We start from the raw sequence: 24,706 nt of genomic DNA, 5'->3' as shown, positions 1-24,706 counted from the left end.
TTTGCTGCCACCTCATATTTCCTTATGAAGATTTCTCCTGAGCTAATAACATCTGGTGGCTGTTGGGGCTTAGGCTAATGCCTTCTGACCTTTCCTACCACACAGGGGGAGTATCCTGGCACATGGACTTGCATATTGATGCAGTGTTGTGTCAGAAACAAGGGAAAATCAGGTTTGGAGGAATACTGGGAGGAGTACCTGGCCTTGCCCAATCCCCCTTTCCCTTGCTGATGATGTTGTCAGGGTGAGGTGTGTCCCTGCAAGCTGGAAGTAGAAGCAATGAGGAGTGAAAGAAAGGCTTTACAAACTGGAGGCAAAGCCTGGCTCGCTTTAACAGAGCTGACTGTTTCTGGATTTGCTTGATGTGGAGCATTAAATCAGAAAATCCCGTGAATAGCTTTGGGGAGAAGATGTGATCTATCAGTGGGGGCATCATGCAGCAGCTCACCTCACTGGGCATCCCTTCCCTCTTCAAGCTACAATTGCTTTTTAAGCCATCTGCAGCACAGCTATGCCTGTATCAGCTTTAGCATCACTCTGTGCCCCCTGCAGTGGTACCCAAGTTCACCCCTGACTCCAGGGGGCTCAGACCCCCCTCCCTGAATTAATGTCAGCTCAAGCTTATCAGCGACCCCTTGGCAGCCTTTGCATGCCCTGGGTTGTCACAGAGGCCACCCAAAGCTCTGTGGATGCTGGGCACAGAGCAGCCAGTGTTTTGTGTGACATGGACCCCTCAGGGACTGCGTAGTGAGCATTGTCTTGACTTCTGATGCCTTGCGCAGACGGCTCCCGCCCTCCTCATCATCTTGTTATCATTCTAATGTCTGGGAGCTGCAGTCATGGACCAAAACACCATTAAACTATCTGAAATGGAGCAACTCGACAGCCTCTGCCCTCACAGGCTTATTATCTTTGCAGATGGATATTTTATATTTAGCAGTCGCTAATGTATCAATTTGGGCTTTGATTTTTCACAGGGAGCAGCTTCTATTCTGGTGCCTGCTGGTGGGCAAACTGCCACTGCAGGGGAACAGCCAGGGACAAACCCTCCCTGTCAAGCTCCGAGCCTCTGGAGAGGGCAGAAGGGTCCCACAGCCCTAGGAGGGCTTTGAGCAGGGGGTTGTTGGGAGAGAACAGGTTTTCCAGTGGCCTGGAGTGTGTTTGAACAGAACTGGGAACTCTTGGGGAATTGGAGAGGTAACAGTGGGGCCAGGCATTAATTAAACTTGCAGAGTGAGAAGCGGTTGTGTGTGGCTTTGCAGGAGGCAGTGGCTGAGTGGTGTACGGCAGGGAGGGAGGAATGTTATGGACAAAAGGAGAATTGTTTGGGCTGGCCACCTCTGGAACACTCCATGCTCCTTGTTTTCCCACAGTGGGTATGGGTGTGGTGATGGATCGGGACATGCTGAGTGGTTGGTGAAGGCTGGATGGGTGGTGGTAGTGCTGGGTGATGCCATGGGCTGCATCCCAAGTGCCCTCTGTCCTTGGGGTGCTTGGGTGGCATGGAGATGGCATGGAGCTGTGCCCTCTGTTCTCAGGGTGCTGGGATGGTGTGAGGATGGCATGGAGCTGTGCCCTCTGTTCTCAGGGTGCTGGGATGGTGTGAGGATGGCATGGAGCTGTGCCCTCTGTTCTCAGGGTGCTGGGATGGTGTGAGGATGGCATGGAGCTGTGCCCTCTGTTCTCAGGGTGCTGGGATGGTGTGGGGATGGCATGGAGCTGTGCCCTCTGTTCTCAGGGTGCTGGGATGGTGTGGGGATGGCATGGAGCTGTGCCCTCTGTTCTCAGGGTGCTGGGATGGTGTGGGGATGGCATGGAGCTGTGCTTTATGTCCTCAGGGTGCTGGGATGGTGTGGGGATGGTGTGAGGATGGCGTGGAGCTGTGCACTCCACATCCAGCCACTGGAAAGGAGGGGAGAGAGAGGAGAAGGGACACTGTGGGTGCCTCGGAGACGGAGTAGACAGGAGCATGATGAAAGAAAAAGCGCCTTGTGCCCTCCAAATGAACAGCATGGATGGCAGTGATGGAAGCTCAGGTGGCGCAGTCCTGCCCTCGGGAGCTGCCATGTGAGACCTGCCGTCACATGGCACAGATGCCATTGTCCCTGCAGATAATGTGGCGGGTTGCATTGTTGGGAGAGGATTAGAGGAGCTGCAATGTTTTGATGGCCTGCTTCTCATTTGCATCTTGAACGAAGTGGGAGCCCAGCCAGGTTCTGTTCTTTTGTGTTTACTTCTGAGGAAATGTGTTTATTTCCGATGATTACAAATAAATCTCTTCTGCCTTTGCTCCAGCCGCCCAGAATAAAAAACATCCGGTGCCCCTTAACTGTGTAGCTAGGGTGAATATTGGAAGTGCAGGAGAAATCCCATTAGGAGTCCCTGGAAAATGTAATTAACAGTTTCTTCTCAAAGACAAGGGTGTTTGTTCTGCCCCTGTGACAGGTATTTTTGGTTGGAAGTTTCCCAGGGTGAAGCATCACCTGGTCGCTGTCGAGGGGCTTCACTCGCAATCTGGGTGAGCTATTTTAGCCACTGAAAACTGGGTCAGCCAGCAAGTTTGCAACTGGTTTTGGCATCTCCATTTGTCATCCTGACGAGACATGTTACCTACAGGAGAGAGAAGCAGTTTGGGGTTGAAGGGCCATAGAGGAGTTTAAAAGTAGAGCAGTGTTGGTTTGAGCAAGGATACAGGAGAGGTTTGAATCCTAGAATCATCAAATATCCTCGCCTGGAAGGGACACACAAGGATCATTAAGTCCATGTCCTGGCTCTGCACTGGACAACCCCAAAAGTCCCACCATGTGTCCAAACAAATGGACAACAAATTTGGGTTGATCCATGCCCCCAGTCTCTTGGCATGGACAGAGACCAGTGGTGTTGGCTCTTTGTGTCCCCTGGGTTTCTTAGGATGTGCATCAACATTTTGGTGTCCCATGTATCCCATTCCTCAGAATATTTTGCACCCATGCAGAAGGTTTTGCAAGACTTCCTGTATGTCTCCAACTCTTTTTTATTTGCTGTTTATCCCTCCAAATTACTGCCAGAAAACTTGTACTGACCCTCGACACAGTATTTCCCTCACCATAAGGGAGGTATTGAGGGCAGCCCCAGGCTTCTCCCTCTTGTTCAGCCAAGTCAGCAGTGCAGGAAAGGTCTGTGACATGGCCAGAGAAGGCAGGGGATGGAGGTGAGGGGTGTTATGGCTCAACCCACATGTAGGAGAGGCACTGTCAGTGTTCATTGATGGGGCTGGGAAGGAGCCTGCTGTGGGAGCTATGTGGGGTCTCTCCTAATAGGTGCAGGAGGAGGGAGACGGGTACTGTGTGCCACCACACACAAAGAGCATGTCAGTGGAGCTATCTGTATTGCTGACACTAAGTGAAATAATTCCACGGCAAACTTCAAAATTAGCATTTAAGAATGAGGAATAGGGGCAATTAGAGGGGAAGCAGCGCAGCGCCGGTGCCCCCAGCTCCCACCCTCATGCATCTTCTCACGCTGCTGCGTTCAGGTTCATCACCCTCCTCTCTGGTGGAGCGCAGGGATCCCTACGGCAGCTCTCGTCCCCCTGCAGAGTGAGGGGATCAGTATGGGTCTCAGGAGATGAAGCCTTCAAGAGCCCACATGTATCATTGGGAGCACGGCGGGGGCCAGAGCTCCAGCAGAGCCTGGCATCCAAAGCTCCCCAGCCACTCTGGAGGAGAGCAGCAGTGGTTGGAGGCAGCTGAAGGGTTACAGATGGTGAAAAGTCTCTGCTCAGGGGCAATGAGGGTGTAAGTGGGATGCAGAGATGGAGGAGCTGATGGCACTGGTCACATTGTGCAAAGAAGGGATGCGTGGGGGAGCTGGGATGCAGTGTATGCTGGGGGCGGCTGATATAATTCCTGAGATATTCCCCCTGCCCTGCTGATGGGCTTTCTCCAGGTGAACTGCAGAGCCAGGATAAGTCTATTTCCCTCCCACGTGACAGGTGCTTTATTGTCTTTTGTCCCTTCTGGACTCGTAAGGCAGTTTCTGGAGATGGATATGGTGCCTTCAGGAAACTGTTAATGGGGGTTTGTCTTTGGTTTTAATTAGATCCCTTCAAGGGAAAACCTCCTGGCCTGTTTTATTATCCAGCTTTGTCAGAGCTTGTCTGCTTTATCTAAACACTTTGCAGAAGTCTCTTTACCTGTTTGCTTACTGGAGACATTATCATAATCCTGGTCAATTGGAAATGGGGAGCAAAGACAGCTCAGCAGACAAGCGAGTGCCGTCAGCTTAGCAGCTAATGGAGATCACTTTCCCAGACAGGTAGAGAAGCTGATGAGGTGATCCTTGTGCCAGAGTATCCATCAGTATTCTCTTTGTAGTGCCAATTGCCAGGGCACAGGAAAACTGGTGGGGGGAAAGTGAAGTTAGCTGAGAAGGTGCCTCCAGGACTGCCATGTGCTCTGTGCCAGCTGATGGATGGGCTTTTTCTGCTGGTGGTGGTAGTGGCACATTCCCAGGAGGCACAGGAGGGCTGTTTTTTTGTCTGGCTGTCTGTAGCTGCAGGGGACAGTCTGGGCTCCAGTGGAGAGGAGCATGATGCTGCACAAAGCCAAAGGGACTTGGTCCTAAATTTGCTATTGTGTGGCAGTGACTGAATGTGGGCTGGAGGGATGGAAAGGAGGAGACTTTGCCTCCTTGCTCTTGGCATGGGTTTGTTACAGAGGTCTCCAAGTTGCTGCTTCCTGCTCGTTTTGAGTGGTTTTGAGGGCAGTACCAGTCACCAGCACCTGGGACAAGGCAGGGTGATGCTGTCCTTGCCCTCCCTCCTGTGAGAGTGTCCACCTGGGGCATTTCTGGGTGCTTGTGCAGTGCAGCTCTGAGATGTAAATGTGAGATGTAAATGCAGAATGAACCACCCCAGTTCTCAGTTGTCCTGAACCAGCCCCAGCTCTCCTTGGGAAGCGCATCCCATATGCACCAGCCAAAGCTGGGCAGCAACAGTCGAACGTACTCAGTGCCGGTACGAGCGTCTCATCCCTGTCACTTCAAACCCGAGTCCTTGTGCTTCACCCCTAATGAGGGGACCCGAGAGTACCTCGCAGGGCTGTAGTCTGGATATTTATATGAGCGCAGACATGCAAGTTGTCTGTTTTACATATTGCTGCCCTGATTTTTCAGTGCACGCAATGAATAATTTACAGAAGCCGTGTGTAAGTATCTCTTTATTATTCATTATAATGAAGTGAGACAGCAGTAATAGTCCACTAGACTGGAATCCCCCAGGGCCGAACTTTACTTGGCTGTGCTGGCTGTGCTTCGCTCTCCCCCAGTTAATTTGAAGGAAGAGAGGGCTCGGCTTCCTGACAAGGACAATGCTGTCTGCCAGCACAAGGCTGCCCTGGTCCGGCAGAGCCGAGCTGGTGCCGGGGCATGTCTGACACCAGGCAGGCTCTCCTCGTGCCGGCGGTGCCGCAGCAGGCGTGGAGCACCATCCGTCTTTCCCGGCGTCCATACGTGATGTGGCTGGCAGAGACGTACAGCTCCTGCAAGGGGAAAATGACTTGTTTGCAGGAGAATGTATGGCTCGTTCCTGTGAACTGAGTACCCGGGGGGACCCTCAAACATGCCAAGTATCGCCCCTTCCCTGTGCCCGATTAATAATCTCGATTGAGGTGATGCTCTGCAATCTCAGCAAGGGAGGCATATAACACCCCCAGAGCCTGGGCAGGAGAGGCACTGCAATGGGGATGAGGACAGGAACAGCCTCCCAGCTCTCTCTGAATTTACAGGCATGTGGAGAGGGACTCACACAAGTTCCTTGATTGACTGTAGGTGCCTTTTCCTACGATCTTGGCTGCACACAGCCGCGGCAGGTCTGCCACTGCTGGCACTAGCTTACATCTTGCTTGATTTTCCCTTTTTTTTTCTCATGCCAAGAGAAAGCTTCCCTAGCCTGGTCCTCAGGCGGCAAAGGTGAAGCTCCCAAGGAATGCTGGGCTCCTAATTTAACCAAACGCTCAGAGCTTTTGCTGCAGATACCATGGCAGCAGCAGAGAAGGCCACAAGTAGATAGATGGAGAAGAATCTATCAAAGAGCATGAAAAAGCCATGTTTTCCAGGAACATTTTAATTCCCTTCCCCCCATCCCATTCTTTGCCAAGTGTAACTCAGCGCTGTGGACCGGAGCTGCCGAGCTCCTGCACATCTCAGAGCAGGGAGGGTGGGAGCCAGGCAGGAAATAAATAATGGAAACGACCGCGTTGTGTTTTCAAGGCACTTGTAGGATTTACAGCTGCTTATCCAAATGTTCCCTTCCCTTCCCCATGTGCTGGCTTGGCTGTCTCCGGCTGTTTCTCTTCTTCCCCTCTCCCTGTGCGTGTGCTGTGGCCCCTGTCCCCAGCAGTGGGGGTGTTTATCACCCCGGGGATGGCTCGAGGGCTGTGCCGACAAGCTGAACTGTCAGCACATTTTACAGCTTCATCTGGAATTCTCAGTGCACAGCAAAGGCAAGGGGGGCTGTGGAGGTGGGTGAGAAGAGATGGTCTGCCTGGCTTGCAGAGGTCAAACAATGGAAATTTTGTCTGTGGTTCCCCAGTTGTGTGTAAAAGAAAAAGGGAGGTTTTATTTCTGGTGAACCCACTGTTTATGTGAAATCTCACATGATGGGGGATGTGGAAACAGGGAGCACGGCCACAGCATGCAGCATCTCCATGCTGGCAGAGCTGGGTAGCCACCCTCCCATCCTGCTCCGATTCCTTTTTGGGACCCGGGATGCTCTGTGGGTGTCCCGTTCCAGGTGTGTGACCCTCTGTATGTCCCCTCCAGGTGTACTGTGGATGACCGGGTCACGCGGGTAGCGTGGCTGAACCGCAGCACCATCCTGTATGCTGGCAATGACAAGTGGTCTATAGACAACCGTGTGGTCATCCTGTCCAACACCAAGACCCAGTACAGCATCAAGATACACAACGTGGACATATACGATGAGGGCCCCTACACCTGCTCTGTGCAGACAGACAATCACCCCAAGACTTCACGCGTCCATCTCATCGTGCAAGGTAGGTCTGAACGTGCCTCATGCTCTTGCTGGTTGGTTTGGTCTGGAAGGCTGCCTGGACTTGGGAAGGGTTTGGAGGCCCTCTTGGTAGTCGAGTTGGAGCTGCTTCAGAGATTGCATGGCATGGGAACAGTGGTGTGGACAAGTGCCCCCCGTGCCAGGGAGGAGATGAGCGTGCATTGTCTCAGCCTTGCTGGGTTGTACAGCTGTCACATGGGGCAGAGGACACTGAGAACTGGCAGTGGGGCTGCTGAGCTCCTCTTTATTCCCCCTTTGCCTTTCCGTGCTGTGAATTTGACCTGTCTCCACTGCTTAGAGCTATGTTGCTCTGCTCGCTCCATCAGGGATTTGTTAGTAAGGTGCTCAAACACGTGTTTGAAGATGCTTCAGGAGAGCCAAAAGCAACGTGCTGCCAGGCACAGAGGAGAAGCAGATCCCAGCAGCACAAGGCTCCGTGCTTTTGGGAGAGAGGTCGAAATCTCTGTGGGGCCATGAAGGGCTCTTGGCACTGGGCTTCATAGGCAGGCGTATTAATATAGCAGATGCTGTTGGGCTGCAAAGAAGTGTTCTGAGGCTGTTTGATGGGGGGATCCAGGTGCTGGCAGATCAGAGGGACCAGTAGCTCTCTGATGGATGCTGCCTCTGAATTCTTGCGGCTTTGCACCAGCTACTGGCTTTTGTCCGGTCTCTAGATTAATTTTTCAGAGTTAGTGTTAGTTCAGGTTAGATAAAGATAATGAAAGTTTCCTAATCCTCTTAAAGAAGATTTATTTGGCTGAGTAGAAAGCTCTCGGAATACAATAAAGCGTGTATAAAACCAGGACCTAATCTTTCCTTTAATTTCAAACAGCTGATGGGTATTGATTTTGCAATGAGCAAATCTGAAAACTTTCTCAGCCTCGACACGTCGCTGAGAAGCCCCCAACAGAGTTATGTATGTATTTATGTACCCTTCTCATTGGCTAGAGGCAGGGGTTGATTGTGGTCACCCATCCAACAGGTTTTCCTACCTGGTGGCTGTGGGAGTGTGCTGGGAAACCCCAGATTGTGTGCATCAGGCTGTGGTGAAGAAGGGGAGAGCTCGCCTCAGGAAGAGGGGAGAGGAGATCCACTGGAAGCATTCCTCCATCCCCTTGTTCAGAGCTGTCCCTCTCCTCCTTTTCGAGCTGTGTGCGAGCTGTCCATCTGTGAGGTTTAATCTGTTTATCCTGTCTGCTCTCTAATCGTGCTAATCCGTCCAGTCAACAGCGGTGAAGTATCCGAGTGCTTTGCACCTAATGAAATCAGGTGAACTGGCGGAGGTGCTCAGCACCCGCTGCCCTCACCTCTTTCTCAGGGTGATGCAGGCACCTGCCAGGCACAGCCAGGGGAAGGTGAGAGAGAGTTTGTCTCCAGAGCGATGGGCTGGTGGTGAGGCATTCCTAACTGTGCCAGGGAAAGGTTTGTTTCCTGGTGTGAGCAAGTCCTGTTGAATTGCTCCCACCACAGTGATGACTGTGGTTCTCAGCAGTGTCACTTCTGCACAGCTGGAGGGAAGCATGAGAGGAACTGGGGGTGCAGGCATAGGTCAAGTGGTCCGTGCTGAGCAGTGTCTGTACTTCCCTTTCAATGAGTTAAGCTCAAACCACACGGTTTGCCCAGCTGAGAAAATCTACCTCTAGGCGCCTTTGATGGTGGTGATGAGAAGGCAAATCCTCCTGTGCTCTGTTCCTGGCTCAGCCTGAGGAAGAAAAGCTTGTATGGAGATGCCATAGCAGCCATCCAAGAGGAGCCTACAAAGAAGTCAAGAGGGATTCTTCATCAGGAATTGTAGTTAAAAGGAATAATGGGTACAAACTGAAAGAGAGGAAAATTAGGCTTGATGTAAAGAAGAAATTCCTTCCTGTGAGGGTGGGCAGGCCCTGGCACAGCTTTCCCAGAGAAGCTGTGGCTGCCCCACCCCTGGAAGTGTTCAAGGTCAGGTTGGAGCAGCCTTGTCTAGTGGAAGGTGTCCCTGCCCATGGCAGAGGATGGGAACAAGATGATCTTTAAGGTCACTTCTGACCCAAGCTATTCTATCATTCAGCTCCACTGCAGTTCCTTGGTGGCTAAATTGTGATTTTTGTGAGGGTGAACAACACGCAGTCCTTTGCTCAGTGCTGAGAGGAAAGGAATGATTTTCCAAAGATGGATTTAGTCCTGGCTGTTACTGCAAGCAGAGCACGTGCTTTACAGGGATGGGAGCAAAACCCTGTTTCTGGCCTCAAAATTGAGGTTTAGGTCTGTCCTCTGTGCTTGCCCTCCCTGTGCCAGCAGGATGCCAAACAAGCAGTAATGACCAGTTAGCAACTATATTCAGGTCAATTAATTTCTATTTGTATTTTGCAAAACTATAAGTTGGCCAGAGAGAGTATTGATTCTTTGTGCCCGTGTTCAATTGGGTTTTAATTGTGCTACTGAGGGGCCCGGCCTTCCCTCCCAGCAACCCAGCAATAAATCTGCCAGGGAATCGCCGTCAACAGTAAACGTGTCTCTTAGTAGCACTATTAATATGTCTCTTGCATTGGTTCATTGCAACAGCCGTTAACAGGGTTTATAAGAGCGTAGATGGCAGGAAGCCAGAGGGTTTTTTTTTTGTCTCACTTTTCCTCTTTTTGTCAGGAGCTGCCTCGTGACAGAGGGATGGATGCTTTCTGAGATAGATGTGGTGCTTATGGCACGCTGGTGTGTTCTGGGGAGAGTTTGGGATGAAGAGAGAACAGGCATTTAAGCCCATATAAGCAGAAGATGAGCCACCCTGTACTCCTCTTGTCATAAAGGCTGGAGTGGAGCTGAAGTGGGTGGACCTTGGTGAGCCCTCCTGCCTCTGGGATGAGCAGTGTAAAGGCCACCTCTCAGAAGGGGTGAGAGAGAGATCTCCTGGGAGGTGCAGGCTTGCAAGGAGAAGCTGGGGGACCTTAATGGCATCATGCTGCAGGATGGTTTTTGGAGTGAGGAGTGTGGTAGGCAGGCACAGCCCTTCCTTCATGGTTTGGGCTGCTTCAGGCTGTACTTCAGACCAAAATGTGGAGCTCAGTGTCATTGTCAGTGTCAGTGTTTTGGTGGAGGCTGTGAGTTGGGATCCCTTCTGGCGGAGATTTTGCTGGTGAACATTGGTGCTGGCCATCCCTACCTAACAGTGGTCTTTGGTATTTCTCAATGTCCTCTGCTCCTGATTCATTTAAAGAACCCTTCCCTGAACTGCCTTAATTCTACTCGCCATACTGAAGCCTCTCTCTGCTGTTGGCATTGTTTCTCTTGTTTCTGGCTGGCACAGTCCATTTTCTGTCTTGGTGTTTGCTGCTTTCCTTGCCCTGAGAACCAGGACAGGTTTTGAAGGGCCATGGGCTTTGTTTATGGGCTGTGGTTGTGTGGTGTGTTACCCAAATGCACCTAGGGGTGCTCTCCTGCAGCTGGTCCTGTGTCTCACTCTCCACCTCTTAAAGCAGCACCAGTTCAGATGTAGCTTCTCCATGAGTGTTTCAAAACCAAACTGAGACTTTTATTTTTCCCTTGTGATAACAACTGGCTCCTTAGGGCTCTCAGAGGGCCAACCCTCCCCTCCCATCAAGCCACCCCCATGGAGATCTTTTTCTCCAAAGAGAAAAGGTCGGGTGAAAAGCTGCAGCCAGACCTCTATAGCACCCTTCCTTCCTCCCTGAAGAGGCAGAGGATGGGCAAGAGAGTGAAAACAGCCAAATAAGGGTGATGCAGGAGCAATGTGATAGTGAATTCAAAGACAAAGCATTCCAAAGAAAATCTGGAAGGAATAGCAAAGTTTGAAGAAGGAAGCAACTAGAGGAGGACAAACCACAAAAGAAAAAAAGGATGAGAAGAAAAACCCAGAGTCCTTAGAACAAAGGAAAGAGAGAAGGAAATGTCTGCACATAGAAAAGCACCGGAGCATCAAAAGGGCAGGAGGCAGCAAAGGGGAGAAATGAAAGAGCAATGAAAGAGTGAGGGCAGGGAGAGGGAGAAGGTCTGGAAGGAGGAAGAGTCAGACTGGCAGGCAGAAAACAGCACACACTGCCCAGACAGGAACAGCCACTGTCCCTAAAGTGCTGCTGTGACATGCCGACCCAAAATCCGGATGAGAGAATGGGAAAGGGACAGGATGGGGTCCCCCTGACAGCATCCTTGGGCTCCCAGTCTCAAAGCTGCCTGAAACCGGTGAAAAGGAGCCATCGGGAGGTGCCACAGGGACCAGCAGCAACAGATGATTAATTACTGCAAAAAAAACAGAACTGGAGAAGAGGAGGGAGAACTGGTGAAGTTGTTTCCCCATTATATTTCCGAACAGAAAGAGCATTTTAGCTCGTGCACAAATAGCTCCCTGGGAAGCACTCTCACTTCCTAATTGTTCATAAATTTACTGACAGGTGGTTACACAGTAGGTATAACACTGTGAGTTTCGGTTTTATTGCTTTCCCTGTCTCAACATGAAAACTTGGAGAAAAAGGATGCACTGCGAGCAGTCAGGTGACTCCACCTGGGAAAGGGTGCTCAGTGCCTGTATTTAATTTTTGCCATGTTCCTTCCTGTAAATCCCACAGAGATCCCACAGAGGGTGTTTTACTGGGAGAAAGCTGTGGAAAGAGGGTGTTCAAGACCTCAGGCAAAGGGAAAAGGAAGATATTACCAAAATGGAGTGCCTGTAGAAAACGTGAGGCCATGACACGCAGCTCACTTTGCAGGGAAATTTGACAAAAATCATTTTGTTGACCAAACTGTAGCTTTTAGAAGTGCTTAATCCATTATCTCAATAAAATCAGCTCTGATGAGCCTCTCAGACAGGGCTGTCACCAGAATGGTTCGATCAAAGATGATCATCATCGCTGCTGAGAAGCAACATGCTGTTAAAACTCTTGATGTCACCTCCTTGCCCCAGTCACATCCCCTGTGGGAACACTGAGGTAAATTTTCACAGGGTTACCCTGTGTGTGTCCTTGCAGGTATCTCCTGCACCACAAAAGCAACGAGCTGGAGAGAGGGAAAACATCCATTTCCATCTGGCAGCCAGGAGCTGGCTCTCAGGTGCCCCATTTAAGGCCATCAGCCCCAGACAGGAGCTGTTCTAGGGAAGGTCTGGTATTGCTGGTGCCTTCAGCAGACACACAGGGACTGGAGGAGGCCCCCGTGCCACCCTGCTGTGCTTCTCATCAGTGAGGGAGATGGAAGGCACAGGCAAAATGTGAGTTTTCAGCATATTTGCCTCCTTTGTGCTGACTTTCTGCACGCTAATGAGACCTTGCACAGTGACACCTCTGACAGCCCCATCCTGCCTGTGCCGGGGAGGCTTGTGCAGAGCTGGAGATGCCTGGGGCTATAGGCAGCTGGGGTGCTGGGAAGGGAGGCAGTGTCATCTCCTGCAGGCATCCGACCCCTGCTAGGGTGACAGTCCCTCTCCTTGCTGGTGACAGCATCACCTGTCACAGGACACAGCTGGATGCTGCAGCTGCAGAGGTGAGGGAGCTGCATGAATGCTGCATCTCCCCAGAATAGGAGATGTGTGAGAGGGGATGGAAAGGGAGGTGCCAGGGCAGAAACACAATGTGCCGTAGGTGTGACAGTGTCCATGGAGGCTTCAGAGCACCGAAGATGAGATGTGCCTCTCTGCTGTCCCTATGGGGACCTGTCCCCCAAGTAGGGGTGGACAAGTGGCTGTTGCCTGGCAGTTGGAAGAACCCATAGTTATCCATCATCTCCCCTTATCAACAGTGTAGGAAGACATCCCTTTTAATGGATTAGGAGCTAATGATGTGGAGGAGGGACATCAGTTGCATGTGTCAGCCACTGTGCTCATGCAGGCTCTCCGCTCCGAGGCGTGCAGCAGTAATGATCTGGCAGCTAAAAATAATCCAGGGCCACGGCGGCGAGTGGCTCCGGTAGGGATGGGCGCTCCGGAGCGGCCGGGGATGAGTCAGCCTGCACACGGCCGTGTGCGTCACCGTCATGTGCAGCCTCCGATCACGCAGCGATTCCCGAGGTGCTGTTTGTTCCCCGCGTGCTTTAGCGGGGAAGAGTCGTCTCTGCGGGCAGGGACCGTCCCTCCTCATGCTTGGATGTCTGGTAGTGGCTCTCCAGGTCTGAGCTTTCCCGTTGCTTTTGTCCCCAGATGGGACAATGAGTGCAAAGCCACCACTGGGTCCCCGAGCAGATGGCGGGATGGAACATACTGGGGAGAGTCCCACAGATATCCCGAGTATTGCACAGGACATGGCGGTGTCACCAAGGCGTGATCTCATGGCCAGCCCCATAGGGCCCAGTCTGTGAGGTGAGGAGAGGGATGGCACCTCACAGTCCCCACAGATGGTGGCAGACCCTGGCACATGCCCAGGCCCCATGGAGAGTGTGGATTGGTGCATCAGGCAGTGTAGGTCTCAAGTGGTAAAGGATGGAGATAAATCACAGGCTTATTGTTATTGAATTTAGTGGCATCGCTTTCACATTCAATTTCTCTCGCCGGCTTTCCGAACAAACAAGAAATTACAGTGCAAATGTATTTTTTGGCTTACCAAACCTTATGCATTAACTTCCCAGTGATTAATATTACGCAGGGCTGACGAAACCCTCTGCGCGCCGCTCGTCGCTCCGGTGAGACCATGCTGCTCGTCGCTTTCTCAGGATTTATTCTTTATCCAATTTGCTTATAGTTGTAGACTTCTGTGAGAAAGGACTATGGATGAAAGGGGACAGAGGTGGTGTTCTGCCCTGTTTTTCTCACTGCAGCTGTATAGAGCAGAGGGAGGGAAATGTAAAGAACCAAAGGTAATCCAGGGAAAGGATGCTGTCAGTGGGTAAAGGACTAAGAACAGCACCCACAGTCGTGCTGGAGGGCTGCAAGGCGTTAGCAGGGCTGACTGACCTGTGAGGGGACCAAGAGAAATCTGTGGGGTGTGGGAGAGCCTTTGGACTCCAGGCCCAGCACCAATCCCAAGCTGTCACCACCTTGAGACAAGGCAGCTTTGGTGGGATGTGCTTGTCAGGGCAGCCATGCCTTGGCCATCCCTATCTCATGGTATTGACAGGGTGTGGCTGAGGGCTGGTTTTATCTATGTCATATTTGTCATCAAATTCACCCTGCCTGCATCCCTAAATGGCCCTAGTTTCCACCCGCTCCTCCCATGGCAAACCAGCATGTCCTTGAGACACCATCCTTGACAGCCCAGTCAGTGGGATCTATAAAAATGTAATCAGGGTCCTTTGATGTCCTTCTCCAAGTCCTGGTAACCTCGTAGGCAACGATCGCAGTCACAAGTATTGAGCTGCCCTGTGGGGTCCCCGTGCTGTCCATGGGTGTCCCTCCACTGTGTGTCCCTGCTGGCTCGCAGGGACATTCCTGATTGGATTAGGGCAGGCAGTGGAAGCACGGCCGTGCTCCCCTGGCCTCTGGATGTTCAGCAAATGCAATTCCCCACTGTGAGACCTGCTGGCATGTGAGTGTCAGCATCCTTTGCTAAGGGAAGGGCTTTCAGGCTGATATGTGGGTTTGTATGGCTTGGGGTTTTCCAAATGGGAGCACTGGGACTGTAGCGGTTGTGGGTAGTGGTAGTTTTTTCCACAGGAAAAAACAGTGTCTGTGCCCAGGAGAGGGACAGGCTCACATCTGTGCCCAGAGCACCAGTTTCTGCATCTCATTTTGTACTTGTGGTTTGGGACTCAGGGAACAGGAAAGGGATGTCAGCCTTGAACTGAAGGTGTCTGGGAGGGCGAGAATAGAAAGATGACTGTGATTTTGCTGATGCCCTGCATCACATACCATTGCTCTAGTCCAGCATCTGCAGGCAAAATCACACAAGGAAGAGACAGGCTGCCATCTGGAGCAGGGGTGGCATCCCAAGGTCTCAGCATCCACTAACGATGGTGATATAATCTCGGGCCTAAACTGCTCTCAAGGAGGACTGGTTTGCAGGGCTCAGGAGCAGATGGAAAATGCCCCAGTTGTGGGAACCTTTGTCCTGGTTGTTCTTGTAGTTTTCAGATGTTCCTGGTACCAGTTTGAGGAGCTGTTACTGGAGGGGAGAGGTGCAAGGATGCTGGTAAAATGGATTAGTGTTATCTTGTCTGAGTGAGGAAGGGCCATTTAGAGCCTTCCTGCAGCTCATTGTGGCTGCACTGTTGGAGTTGGCCGGTTCTGCTCCGAGCGTTAACTACGTTTTCCAGCAGTTGCCGGCACACACTTTTCATTTTTGGATTGCTGCTTTCCCCTGAAGGACTCAGACAATCTCCCTCTGCTATAACAGACTGTACTTCTATATTAATGTGTCAAGTTGCTGGGAAATTTACTGCTTTGCAGAACCCATAGGGCTGCAGAGACCGCACCGCATCTTTGCCATGGCTCATCCTGCTGTGCCGCCTCTCCCACGCCAGGAGAGAGGAGAATCTCCCTGGGAGGGTGAGGAGAGCTTCCCAGGGGGTGCAAGAAGAGCCAAAAAGCCCCACTTTTCCTTGCAGGCAGTGCTGGTGTTGGCCACGGTGGTTTTCAGGTAGTTATCCTGGTATCCCAACCCTGTGGGAGAACCGTGGGTGCAAGGGTTGGGCATCAGATGCCACTTGACCTGGGCTTTCAGCATGTTCTGTGCTTGGGGAGGAGGCACAGGGCATCTTTTCTGGTATTGTAGGTATGGTGTTTCATTTGGGGAGGGTTGTTAAACAAGGCCTTATTTACTCCCTGGGCTGCAGACCCTTTAGGGGGTTGTGTCCAACAGCCCAGAGTACCAGGAAGCAGCATCGGCAAGTGAGCTTTAATTGCTTTTTGCCATGGCCAGGGATATTTATGGGTACAGAGATTGCCAAGTTATTTATTAGATGAAGTATCTGGGGATAGAGTAATATAAATCACCCTGGCCAGTATTGAAGGAGCAGACGCTCAGTAATTTAAGCAGCTTTAATAAATATGCTAAAATATGAGCCTTGTCTCAGGCCATAACGAGAGCTGGTTATCGGGGTCTCGGCCATGGAGTGGGGGGCCTGGCACAGTGAGTGAACCCCTCCACACCCCAGATCAATGCCTGGCTTCAGTCCTTGGTTTAGAGACGTGGAATTGCTGCCTGGATGGGGCAATGGAGGGGACACCAGCATCACATGATGGGACAGGTCTCATGGCTGGGGTCTCCCAGGTGCGCCTGGCAAGCTGGTGTGTTGATGGTGCCTTTGGTGGCCTTTATGTCTTGCAGTGCCCCCCCAGATTGTCAACATCTCGTCGGACATCACCGTGAACGAGGGCAGCAGTGTGACCCTCATGTGCCTGGCCTTTGGGAGACCAGAGCCCACCGTCACGTGGCGGCACCTCTCCGGGAAAGGTGAGCCCATACTTGCTGTAAGAACTGCCTGGGTCTGAGGAGGGGCCATCCTGGCCTGTGTGGGATGCATGGCTGTCTCTGTAGAGGTGGTCAGGGTGGCATTAAGGCAACTCACGGTCAGAGGTGCTGACGTTTTGGTGGGATGGGGCAGAGGATGCTTGTCAGGTGCTTCCTGGGTGAAGGGGATGCCAGATGCCCAGGCAGGGGGTGTTGGGGCAGGGGCACAGGGAAGTTCTGGTGTTGGTGTCCATGGGTGACGGTGCCACACGTTCAGTACATCCCCCAGGGCAGACCTTTGTGAGTGAGGACGAGTACCTGGAGATCACGGGCATCACACGGGAGCAGTCCGGGGAGTACGAATGCAGCGCCGTCAACGACGTGGCCGTCCCAGACGTGCGGAAAGTCAAAGTTACCGTCAACTGTGAGTGCAGGGCACAGGGGAATGAATGGTGGGGCGTGGGTGCACGTGGGGCAGGGTGACACAGCAAGATGTCTCTGCAGACCCGCCGTACATCTCCAACGCCAAGAACACGGGCGCCTCGGTGGGCCAGAAGGGCATCCTGCAGTGCGAGGCTTCGGCCGTCCCCGTGGCGGAGTTTCAGTGGTTCAAGGAGGACACCAGGTGAGGGGCTGCAGACGGGGTTGGAGGATAGGAGGGTAGCCACAGCCTTGGGGTGACAAGGTGAGGAGGTAGAGGGGGGTACAGTGTCTGAGGCCATTATGTGGAAAAATATAGTATTTGCAGGGATCCCCAATGAAGGAAGAAAGATGAGGAGGACTCCATCTTATCAGAGGCTAATGAATTACTTCATTATACTATATTATTCTATAGTCTATTACACTATATTAGATTACATCTAAACTGAATCTGCCAAGCACTCAACCCTGCACACAACTACACTCATCTCGTGACTGCCAGCTGACAGTCCCAACACACACATACACACACCTGGCCCTGATAGGCAAAGGAAACAAAACACCATCACTTTGGGTAAACAATCTCCATATTGCATTCTACTTTGGCACAGCGCAGGCACAGCAAATGAGATAAGAATTGTATTTTCTTTCTCTGATGTTCAGGGAATGTGAAACCCAGAAATATTCTTGGGAAGAGTTGTGCCTTGCTTTTTTCTGTGAAGAGAAATGTGGCAACACAAAAAGGCTGGGATCAACTCGTTTTGGTGGGGGCTCAGCTAAGGGCTGAGGAAACCCCAGAGTTGCTTCTCCCAGGGATGGTGGCTGTGGGATGCATAGGTCAGGCTGGGTTATGGGATGGAGAGTGGAATGGAGAGTTTGTCTTCAAAACTGGGATGCACAAGCCCACTGGGGGAACGTGTGGGTGTGTAGTGGTGTTGGCTGGGGGGAAGCAAAAGGGTGCCCAGGGAGGGGTAGGATCCACCCCAGCCCCGTTCTCCCAGCACTGCTATCGTGTTTCTCTGCAGGTTAGCAAACGGGCTGGAGGGAGTGCGGATCGAGAGCAAGGGCCGCCTGTCCACGCTGACCTTCTTCAACGTCTCGGAGAAGGACTACGGCAACTACACGTGCGTGGCCACGAACCAGCTGGGCAACACCAACGCCAGCATCATCCTCTATGGTAGGTGCTGGTTTTTTGCAGTAAGGTGAGGTGACAAGGAGGATTAAGAGGAGAGTGAAGAGGAGGCATTTGGAGAGGAGGAGGAGGATGAAGAAGAGGAAGAGGAGGAGGAAGATGAAGAGGAGTTTGAAGAGCATGATGAGGAGGATGAAGAGAAGGAGGCTGGCAGACGGCCAGTGGTGGAGTGCTGGAGCAGAGCTGGCTGTATTTGGTGTTCCTGGCCCATCGAGGTGCCAAATGGCACAAACCACGAGCAGCGAGGTCCTGCCAGAGGATGCTCAGAGGATGAGATCTGTATCAGCCCGACACTGGGTGCACAGCATAGTTGGCCACAGTCAGCTGAGCCCTGGTGTTGCTGGAGCACAGGGGTGAGGAGGGAGCCTGGGACAGGTGAGAACACACTCTGGGTGCATGGTGTGGGGTTTTCCTTGTTTGCTACTGGCAGGACTGCCAGCAGTGATCACGTTGTACTGGCAATAGCAGGGTGGGTGACGTCGGCCTGGGTGATTCAGGTGGCCAGGGAAGGAAGATGTTTGAAGAATGGTGTCATCAAGGACAGCTGTCACTGAGGAAGGTGGCGTGTACCTGTGGCATGTCCCTTTGGCACTCTGACAAGCCAAGAGAGCTGTCACAATCCAAGGGGGGACAGCAGGAGCCTGCCTTCCCCCAGCAGGAGGGAGAGGATTGAAGTCAGGTAGGAGGCTCAAGGAGATGTTGAGAGGGAGAATAGTTTCCACACCAGCTTGGAGTTTGGATGGATGGGCAATGTTGGGGGGGCCTGTGAGGTGCTTGGTGTTTTGGGGTGGTGGGAGGGGCACATCTTTGCCTTTGGTTGTGGGGCTGGCTGGCCCATTCAGGTATTTTCTGCTGCACTCTGTTCTGTTGTGTTCTGTAGGGTTGTGTTTGGGTAGGGGCTGGTCCAGGCCTTTCTATCCTAACCAGTTCTCCTCTGCCCTGGCCTGATTTCTTCTCTTTGGGTCCAAGCTCTGGGTTATCTTCTCTCTCTGCTCTGCTACTCATCTTCTCTCCTTGCTCGCTCGTTCCGTCTCGTTCTCTCTCTTCTCTCTTCTCTCGTCTCCTCGTCTCTCTTCTCTCTTCTCTCATCTGCTCGTTGGCGGTGAGCTCTTCGATCTCTTTCTCTCTTCTCTCTTCTCTCTTCTCTCTGCTCTCTTCTCTCTTTCTCTCTTCTCTCTTCTCTCTTCTTCTTCTCTTTTCTCTCTTCTCTCTTTCTCCCTTTTTGGTGAAGAAATTTTCCCAATATCTGGTATGGTGCAGTATAGTATAATAGACTATATATAATACAATATGATACAAATACAATGTAGTACATATTGTTATTAATAATAATAATATATCAATTATAAATATACCTAGATATGAAAACAACTATTATTCATATATTTAATAATAGCGTCTTGTTGACATATATTATTATATATAAGCATATTATTCTTTATTATGTATTATGTAATATACTCATAGTATATAAATTGTAGACTATCTAGTATAACTTATTAGTTTTTACATAGTACAACATATAACTTACAATGCCTTTGAGGTACTTTATATATATATATGTTTTAGGGGTATAGGAATTGCAGTGGCAGTGTTGAATTCATGGTTGGATTTGATGCTTTTAAAGGTCTCTTCCAACCTTGATGATTCTATGACTGTATGTAGTAAATATTGTATTTATGATATTTAGTACATAAATAAGTACATTAGTTTCCAATCCAGTTTTCCCAATATCCATTTTTTTTTCTATTTCCCTGTCCTACTGGCACTCTTACACTCACTCTTTCTCTGATGTGAGACAAAATAACATCACCTAAGTCTCTTTTTTTCACGACTTGAAACCAGACTAAAGAAAAAGTTGCAGTGGAGGTAACTGCCTCTACTCAGAAGGGGACTGGATTAGGGATTTTTGGTTTTGTTCCAAGCTATTACGTGGTTATCTTTTATTTGACAACATCTGTTTTCAGGCATTTTTCCTTCTCTCAGCAGATAGTGTTGCTCTTTACACACTCCTCCTGTGACAGCACAGCAATCCTCTCACGACAGTTATTAATTGATGCCAACATGCAGAGAAAACAAAATTTCACCTTGTTTTAATAAATTAATCCTACAAACACGTCCAGCAGGCTGAAGCGAAGTACATTAGAGGTGATTGCATAGATGGGAAAGCAGGGATATTAAAAATCATCCATAAAGGTGAGATGTAGGAGCCCAGTCCTGTGGCTCTCCCTGCCTTGTAGCAACTCCTGTTAGTAATGGTCTGTTTAGAGGAATACTAATATTCCTCTAATCCTTGTTTTATAAAAGGAAGATTAGGAAAATATTTACTAGTGAGACAGCCAGAAAAAGCATTAGGAAGGGAAAGTTAAAACTTAAAATGTTTCATTTGTTTTTGTGTGGGTATTTACCTGCGGCAACACTGAAGCCTAAATTTGTCTTTGAAAGGATATTGGCACATCCTTTGGATATTGCTGTGTGAACACTCAGGATACCTAAAGCTATTTTAATTTCATAACTTTTAATGGAGAAAAAGGCAAACATTCATATTCTATTTCCCCCCCTTCTTTCAAGAGTGTATTGAGTGAAGCACACTGGGGCAGAGAGGAGCAAGCAGGCCACGGAGTGAGCTCAAAAAGGAATTTAAGCAGGTGGGATTCCATCCCTCCTCAAGGATTGCGCTTTTTTCCTTTTGCGAACATGTTGTGAAATTCAACAGCTTGTCTGTCAAAACTGCAGCTTCTTGGAAACACAGAGGAGAGTGGAAAAGATGGGCTCTGTGGAGAGCTTCTATTTGGGTATGTGCGTGGTGTTTCTTGGACAGTCTCTACCAGCCTTTGCCAAAGGGGAGAGGAGCACAAGTGGTTGGAAATCTGCTAATTCTTTTATTTAAAGATTTCATGTCTGGGTTCACTTTTTGATGAGCACCTTGCATTCTGTACTTGCTATTTATATATGAAGATGGGGAGAAAAAATCACCCAAACCTGGATCTTTACATCTCTTTTAAGTACAGTGTGTCCCTCAGTCACCAAGGGAAATTCCCCCAAGCCCTCATTCCAAACTGGGAGCTCTGGGACCTTTTACTGGCTCTTCCCATTGAAGAGCTAATGGAATAAAGAGAGATGTAGATGTTTTATAAAAGATGCCATCTGCATTTTTCCAATGTATTTCTAGTATGTAATCTTTTTGATTGATGATTGAGTGAGTTAACTGAAAATAAGTTAAAATACCAAGTGTTAGATGTGATTTAAACCAATTATTCTATGGAGAGATAAAATCTTTTCATGCTTTATTGTGCACTCTCTTAAGAATCAGCAGCTTCAGACTAAATACATAAAAGCAAGGGAAAGCAATTATGTCTTTAAGAATAAGAGCCCTGATTCAATATTTAAAGACTGCTTGACTTAAAACACTTAAAACACGAGTCATAGAATCACAGAATGGTTTGGGCTAGAAGAGACCTTAAAGCTCTTCCAGTTCCACCCCCTGCCATGGGCAGGGACACCTTCCACTGTCCCAGGGTCCTCCAAGCCCCATCCAACCTGGCCTTGGACACTTCCAGGGATCCACAGCCTCTCTGGGCACCCTGTGCCAGGGCCTCACTACAAATATTTGAATTTTGCGAAAAGAGAATCAATGCAAAACATATGCAAAAAAAAAAAAAAAAAAAAAAAAAAGAAGTAAGAAATGGCATCTTTGCCCTGCTTTCCTATTGCTGTGGAGTGCCTGTGATTGCAGTGATTTTCTGTGTTTATTTGTGCACACAAACCAGTAATCTGACAAAAACTCGGAGATATTAGGAGTGGAAATTAGTAAGGAGAGGAGAAGGAGGCAGTGCTGCATTCAGGGAGTATAAATATCTGAACCAGGTCTTTTGTGCAGGAGAGAAAGTAATTACCCCACATCTACTTTTGTGCATTACAGGAACTTCGAAGGGCAGGTGAATCTGTCCAACTGCTCTTTTGTACCTGCCACCAGCAATGCTTTTCGGGTCAAGGGAGCAGCTCACACCTCATTTCATCATTCTGCTGGTTGCCACCTGCCATTATTAATAGCCCACAAAAAGGCTGAGATATGTAAGTTCCGTACTGCTGCCGAAGAGTCTGGGAATTGCAATCCTCAGCTTTATTTTGCTTCAGGAATGTGCTGGGGGGCAGCTCAGGGACTGGGGGTCACACATTGCCGTGCCATGGTGCCACAGCCAGCCTGGCTGGGAGCAGTGGAGGTGGCAGGACACTGGTGGGTGGGGAGTTATAAAGGCTTCCATTCTCTCTGGTCAACAATAAAATGATTTTTCTCCTGTTCATTGAGTGGATTATGCTGTGTGGATGTTCTGGGTGGGATCAGGGCAGATGTCCATCAGGTGCCTGGTGAGGGCTGGCTCTGCTGGGGCCTCATGACTCTGGGCTGAGCCATCCATCCCCTCAGCATCTTCTGCTCCAAACACCCCTCAGGAAATGGCAGCTCTTCTCTGGGGCCAGGCTGGGAGAGCTGGGAGTGTTCACCTGGAGGAGAGAAGGCTCTGGGGAGACTTCAGCGTCCCTCCCAGTGCCTAAAGGAGATCCAGGAGAGCTGGAAAGGGCTAATTCATGGGGTTAATTTGGCCAGCTAAATGAGATTTGGGGTTATCTGGGGCAGACTCACTTTCTGTAGAGAACTTTATGGTTACTTTAGATCATTGGGTTACTTTGGCTCAATCAACTAACATTTGGGGTTACTGTAACTCATTGAGGTTAACAGAGGTCAAACAAGTTCTGGGCAGAGCACTTTGAGGTTACTTGAGGTCAACCAGTTCATATTTGGGGTTACCAGAGGTCATTGGGGTTACTAGAGGTCAAACTTGTTCTGTGCAGAGCACTTTGAGGTTACTTGAGGTCATTATTTGAGGTCAACCAGTTAAGATTTGGGGTTACTAGAGGCCATTGGGGGTTACTTGAGGTCAGGTAGTTCACATTTGGGGTTACTTTAGGTCATTTGGGTTACTGAAGGGCAAACGTGTTCTGTGCTGAGAACTTTGAGGTCACTTGAGGTCATTTTAGAGTAATTTTGGGGGTTACTTGTAGTCATTGTGGGGTTACATGAGGTCAACCAGTTAATATTTGGGGTTACTAAAGGTCATTTGGGTTACTAGAGGTCAAACTTGTTATGGTCTGAGAACTTTAAGGTTGCTTGAGGTCAATTTGGGGTCATTGTGGGGTTACTTGAGGTCAGCTAGTTCATATTTGGAGTTATTTTAGGTCATTGGGGTTACTGGAGGTCAAACTTGTTCTGTGCTCAGAACTTTCAGGTTACTTCAGGTCATGTTGGAGTCATTTTAGGGTTACTTGAGATCAGCTAGTTCACATTTGAGGTTACTTTAGGTCATTGGGGTTACTAGAGGTCAAACTTGTTCTGTGCTGAGAACTTTAAGGTTACTTGAGGTCATTTTCAAGTCATTTTTTGGGGTTACTTGTGGTCATTATGGGGTTACATGAGGTCAATCAGTTAATATTTGGGGTTACTAGAGGTCATTGGGGTTACTAGAGGTCAAACTCACTCTTGACAGAGCACTTTGGGGTTACTTTAGGTCATTGGGGTTACTGGAGGTCAAACGTGTTCTGTGCTGAGAACTTTAAGGTTACTTGCGGTCATTTTCAAGTCATTTTTTGGGGTTACTTGTGGTCATTATGGGGTTACATGAGGTCAATCAGTTAATATTTGAGGTTACTAGAGGTCACTGGGGTTACTAGAGGTTGAACTCACTCTTGACAGAGCACTTTGGGGTTACTTTAGGTCATTGGGGTTACTGGAGGTCAAACTTGTTCTGTGCTGAGACCTTAAAGGTTACTTGGGGTCATTTTGGGGTCATTTTGGGGTTAATTGAGGTCAATTTGGGGTCATTGTGGGTTTACTATAGGTCATTGTGGGGTTACTTGAGGTCAGCTAGTTCATATTTAAGGTTACTATAGGTCATTGGGGTTACTTCAGGTCAACTAGTTCATATTTGGGATTACTAGAGGTCAAACTTGCTCCCTCCAGAGCAATTTGGGGTTACTTGCTGTCATTGTGGGGTTACTTGAGGTCAGCCAGTTCATATTTGGGGTTACTAGAGGTCAAACTCACTCTTGACAGAGCACTTTGGGTTACTTTAGGTCATTGGGATTACTTGAGATCAAACTTGTTCTGTGCTGAGAACTTAAAGTTTACTTGGGGTCATTTTGGGGTCATTTTGGGGTTACTTGAGGTCAATTTGGGGTCATTGTGGGGTTGCTATAGGTCATTGTGGGGTAACTAGCGATCAGGTAGTTCATATTTGGGGTTACTAGAGGTCAAACTTGCTCTGTCCAGAGCAATTTGAGGTTACTTGCAGTCATTGTGGGGTTACTTGAGGTCAACCAGGTAATATTTGGGGTTACTTTAGGTCATTGGGGTTACTGGAGGTCAAACTTGTTCTGTGCTGAGAACTTTACGGTTACTTCAGGTCATTTTGGGGTCATTTTGGGGTTACTTGCAGTCGTTGTGGGGTTACTTGAGGTCAACCAGTGAATTGTTGAGGTTACTATAGGTCATTGGGGTTACTAGAGGTCAAACTCACTCTTGACCGAGCACTTTGGGGTTACTTTAGGTCGTTGGGGTTACTTGAGGTCAGCCAATTAACATGGGATTATTTGAGGTCCCATTCCAGCTCTGAGGACCATGCTGGGCTTTGCTGAGTTCAGCCATTTTCCTTGTTCCATTATTTGAGGTCACCAACTCCAGCAGTGACA

At 49.6% G+C, this 24,706-nt stretch overlaps 1 protein-coding gene across 7 annotated transcripts in view; it reads left to right on the top strand.

The window, feature by feature from the left end:
- The window catches only part of LOC103823631 (opioid-binding protein/cell adhesion molecule homolog), a 297,711-nt gene that overhangs the window by 265,692 nt on the left and 7,313 nt on the right, over positions 1 to 24,706 (top strand). For 3 of the 7 annotated variants that reach the window (XM_050983612.1, XM_018923765.3, XM_018923762.3), the window contains 5 exons: positions 6,802 to 7,034; positions 16,228 to 16,353; positions 16,628 to 16,774; positions 16,855 to 16,975; positions 17,796 to 17,947. In XM_050983612.1, coding sequence (XP_050839569.1) covers positions 6,802 to 7,034; positions 16,228 to 16,353; positions 16,628 to 16,774; positions 16,855 to 16,975; positions 17,796 to 17,947 — 779 coding nt within the window. Of the gene's footprint in view, positions 1 to 6,801; positions 7,035 to 16,227; positions 16,354 to 16,627; positions 16,775 to 16,854; positions 16,976 to 17,795; positions 18,338 to 20,533; positions 20,758 to 21,884; positions 22,189 to 24,706 lie in introns of those variants that run through there. The other 4 variants (XM_050983613.1, XM_009098738.4, XR_007779486.1 and 1 more) reach the window with 3 other exon arrangements.

Source organism: Serinus canaria, chromosome 24, assembly GCF_022539315.1.
Source record: "Serinus canaria isolate serCan28SL12 chromosome 24, serCan2020, whole genome shotgun sequence".
Taxonomy (NCBI): Eukaryota; Metazoa; Chordata; class Aves; order Passeriformes; family Fringillidae; genus Serinus; species Serinus canaria.
Note: the sequence above shows the minus strand (reverse complement) of the source record. Positions and strands in the feature narration are given on the sequence as shown.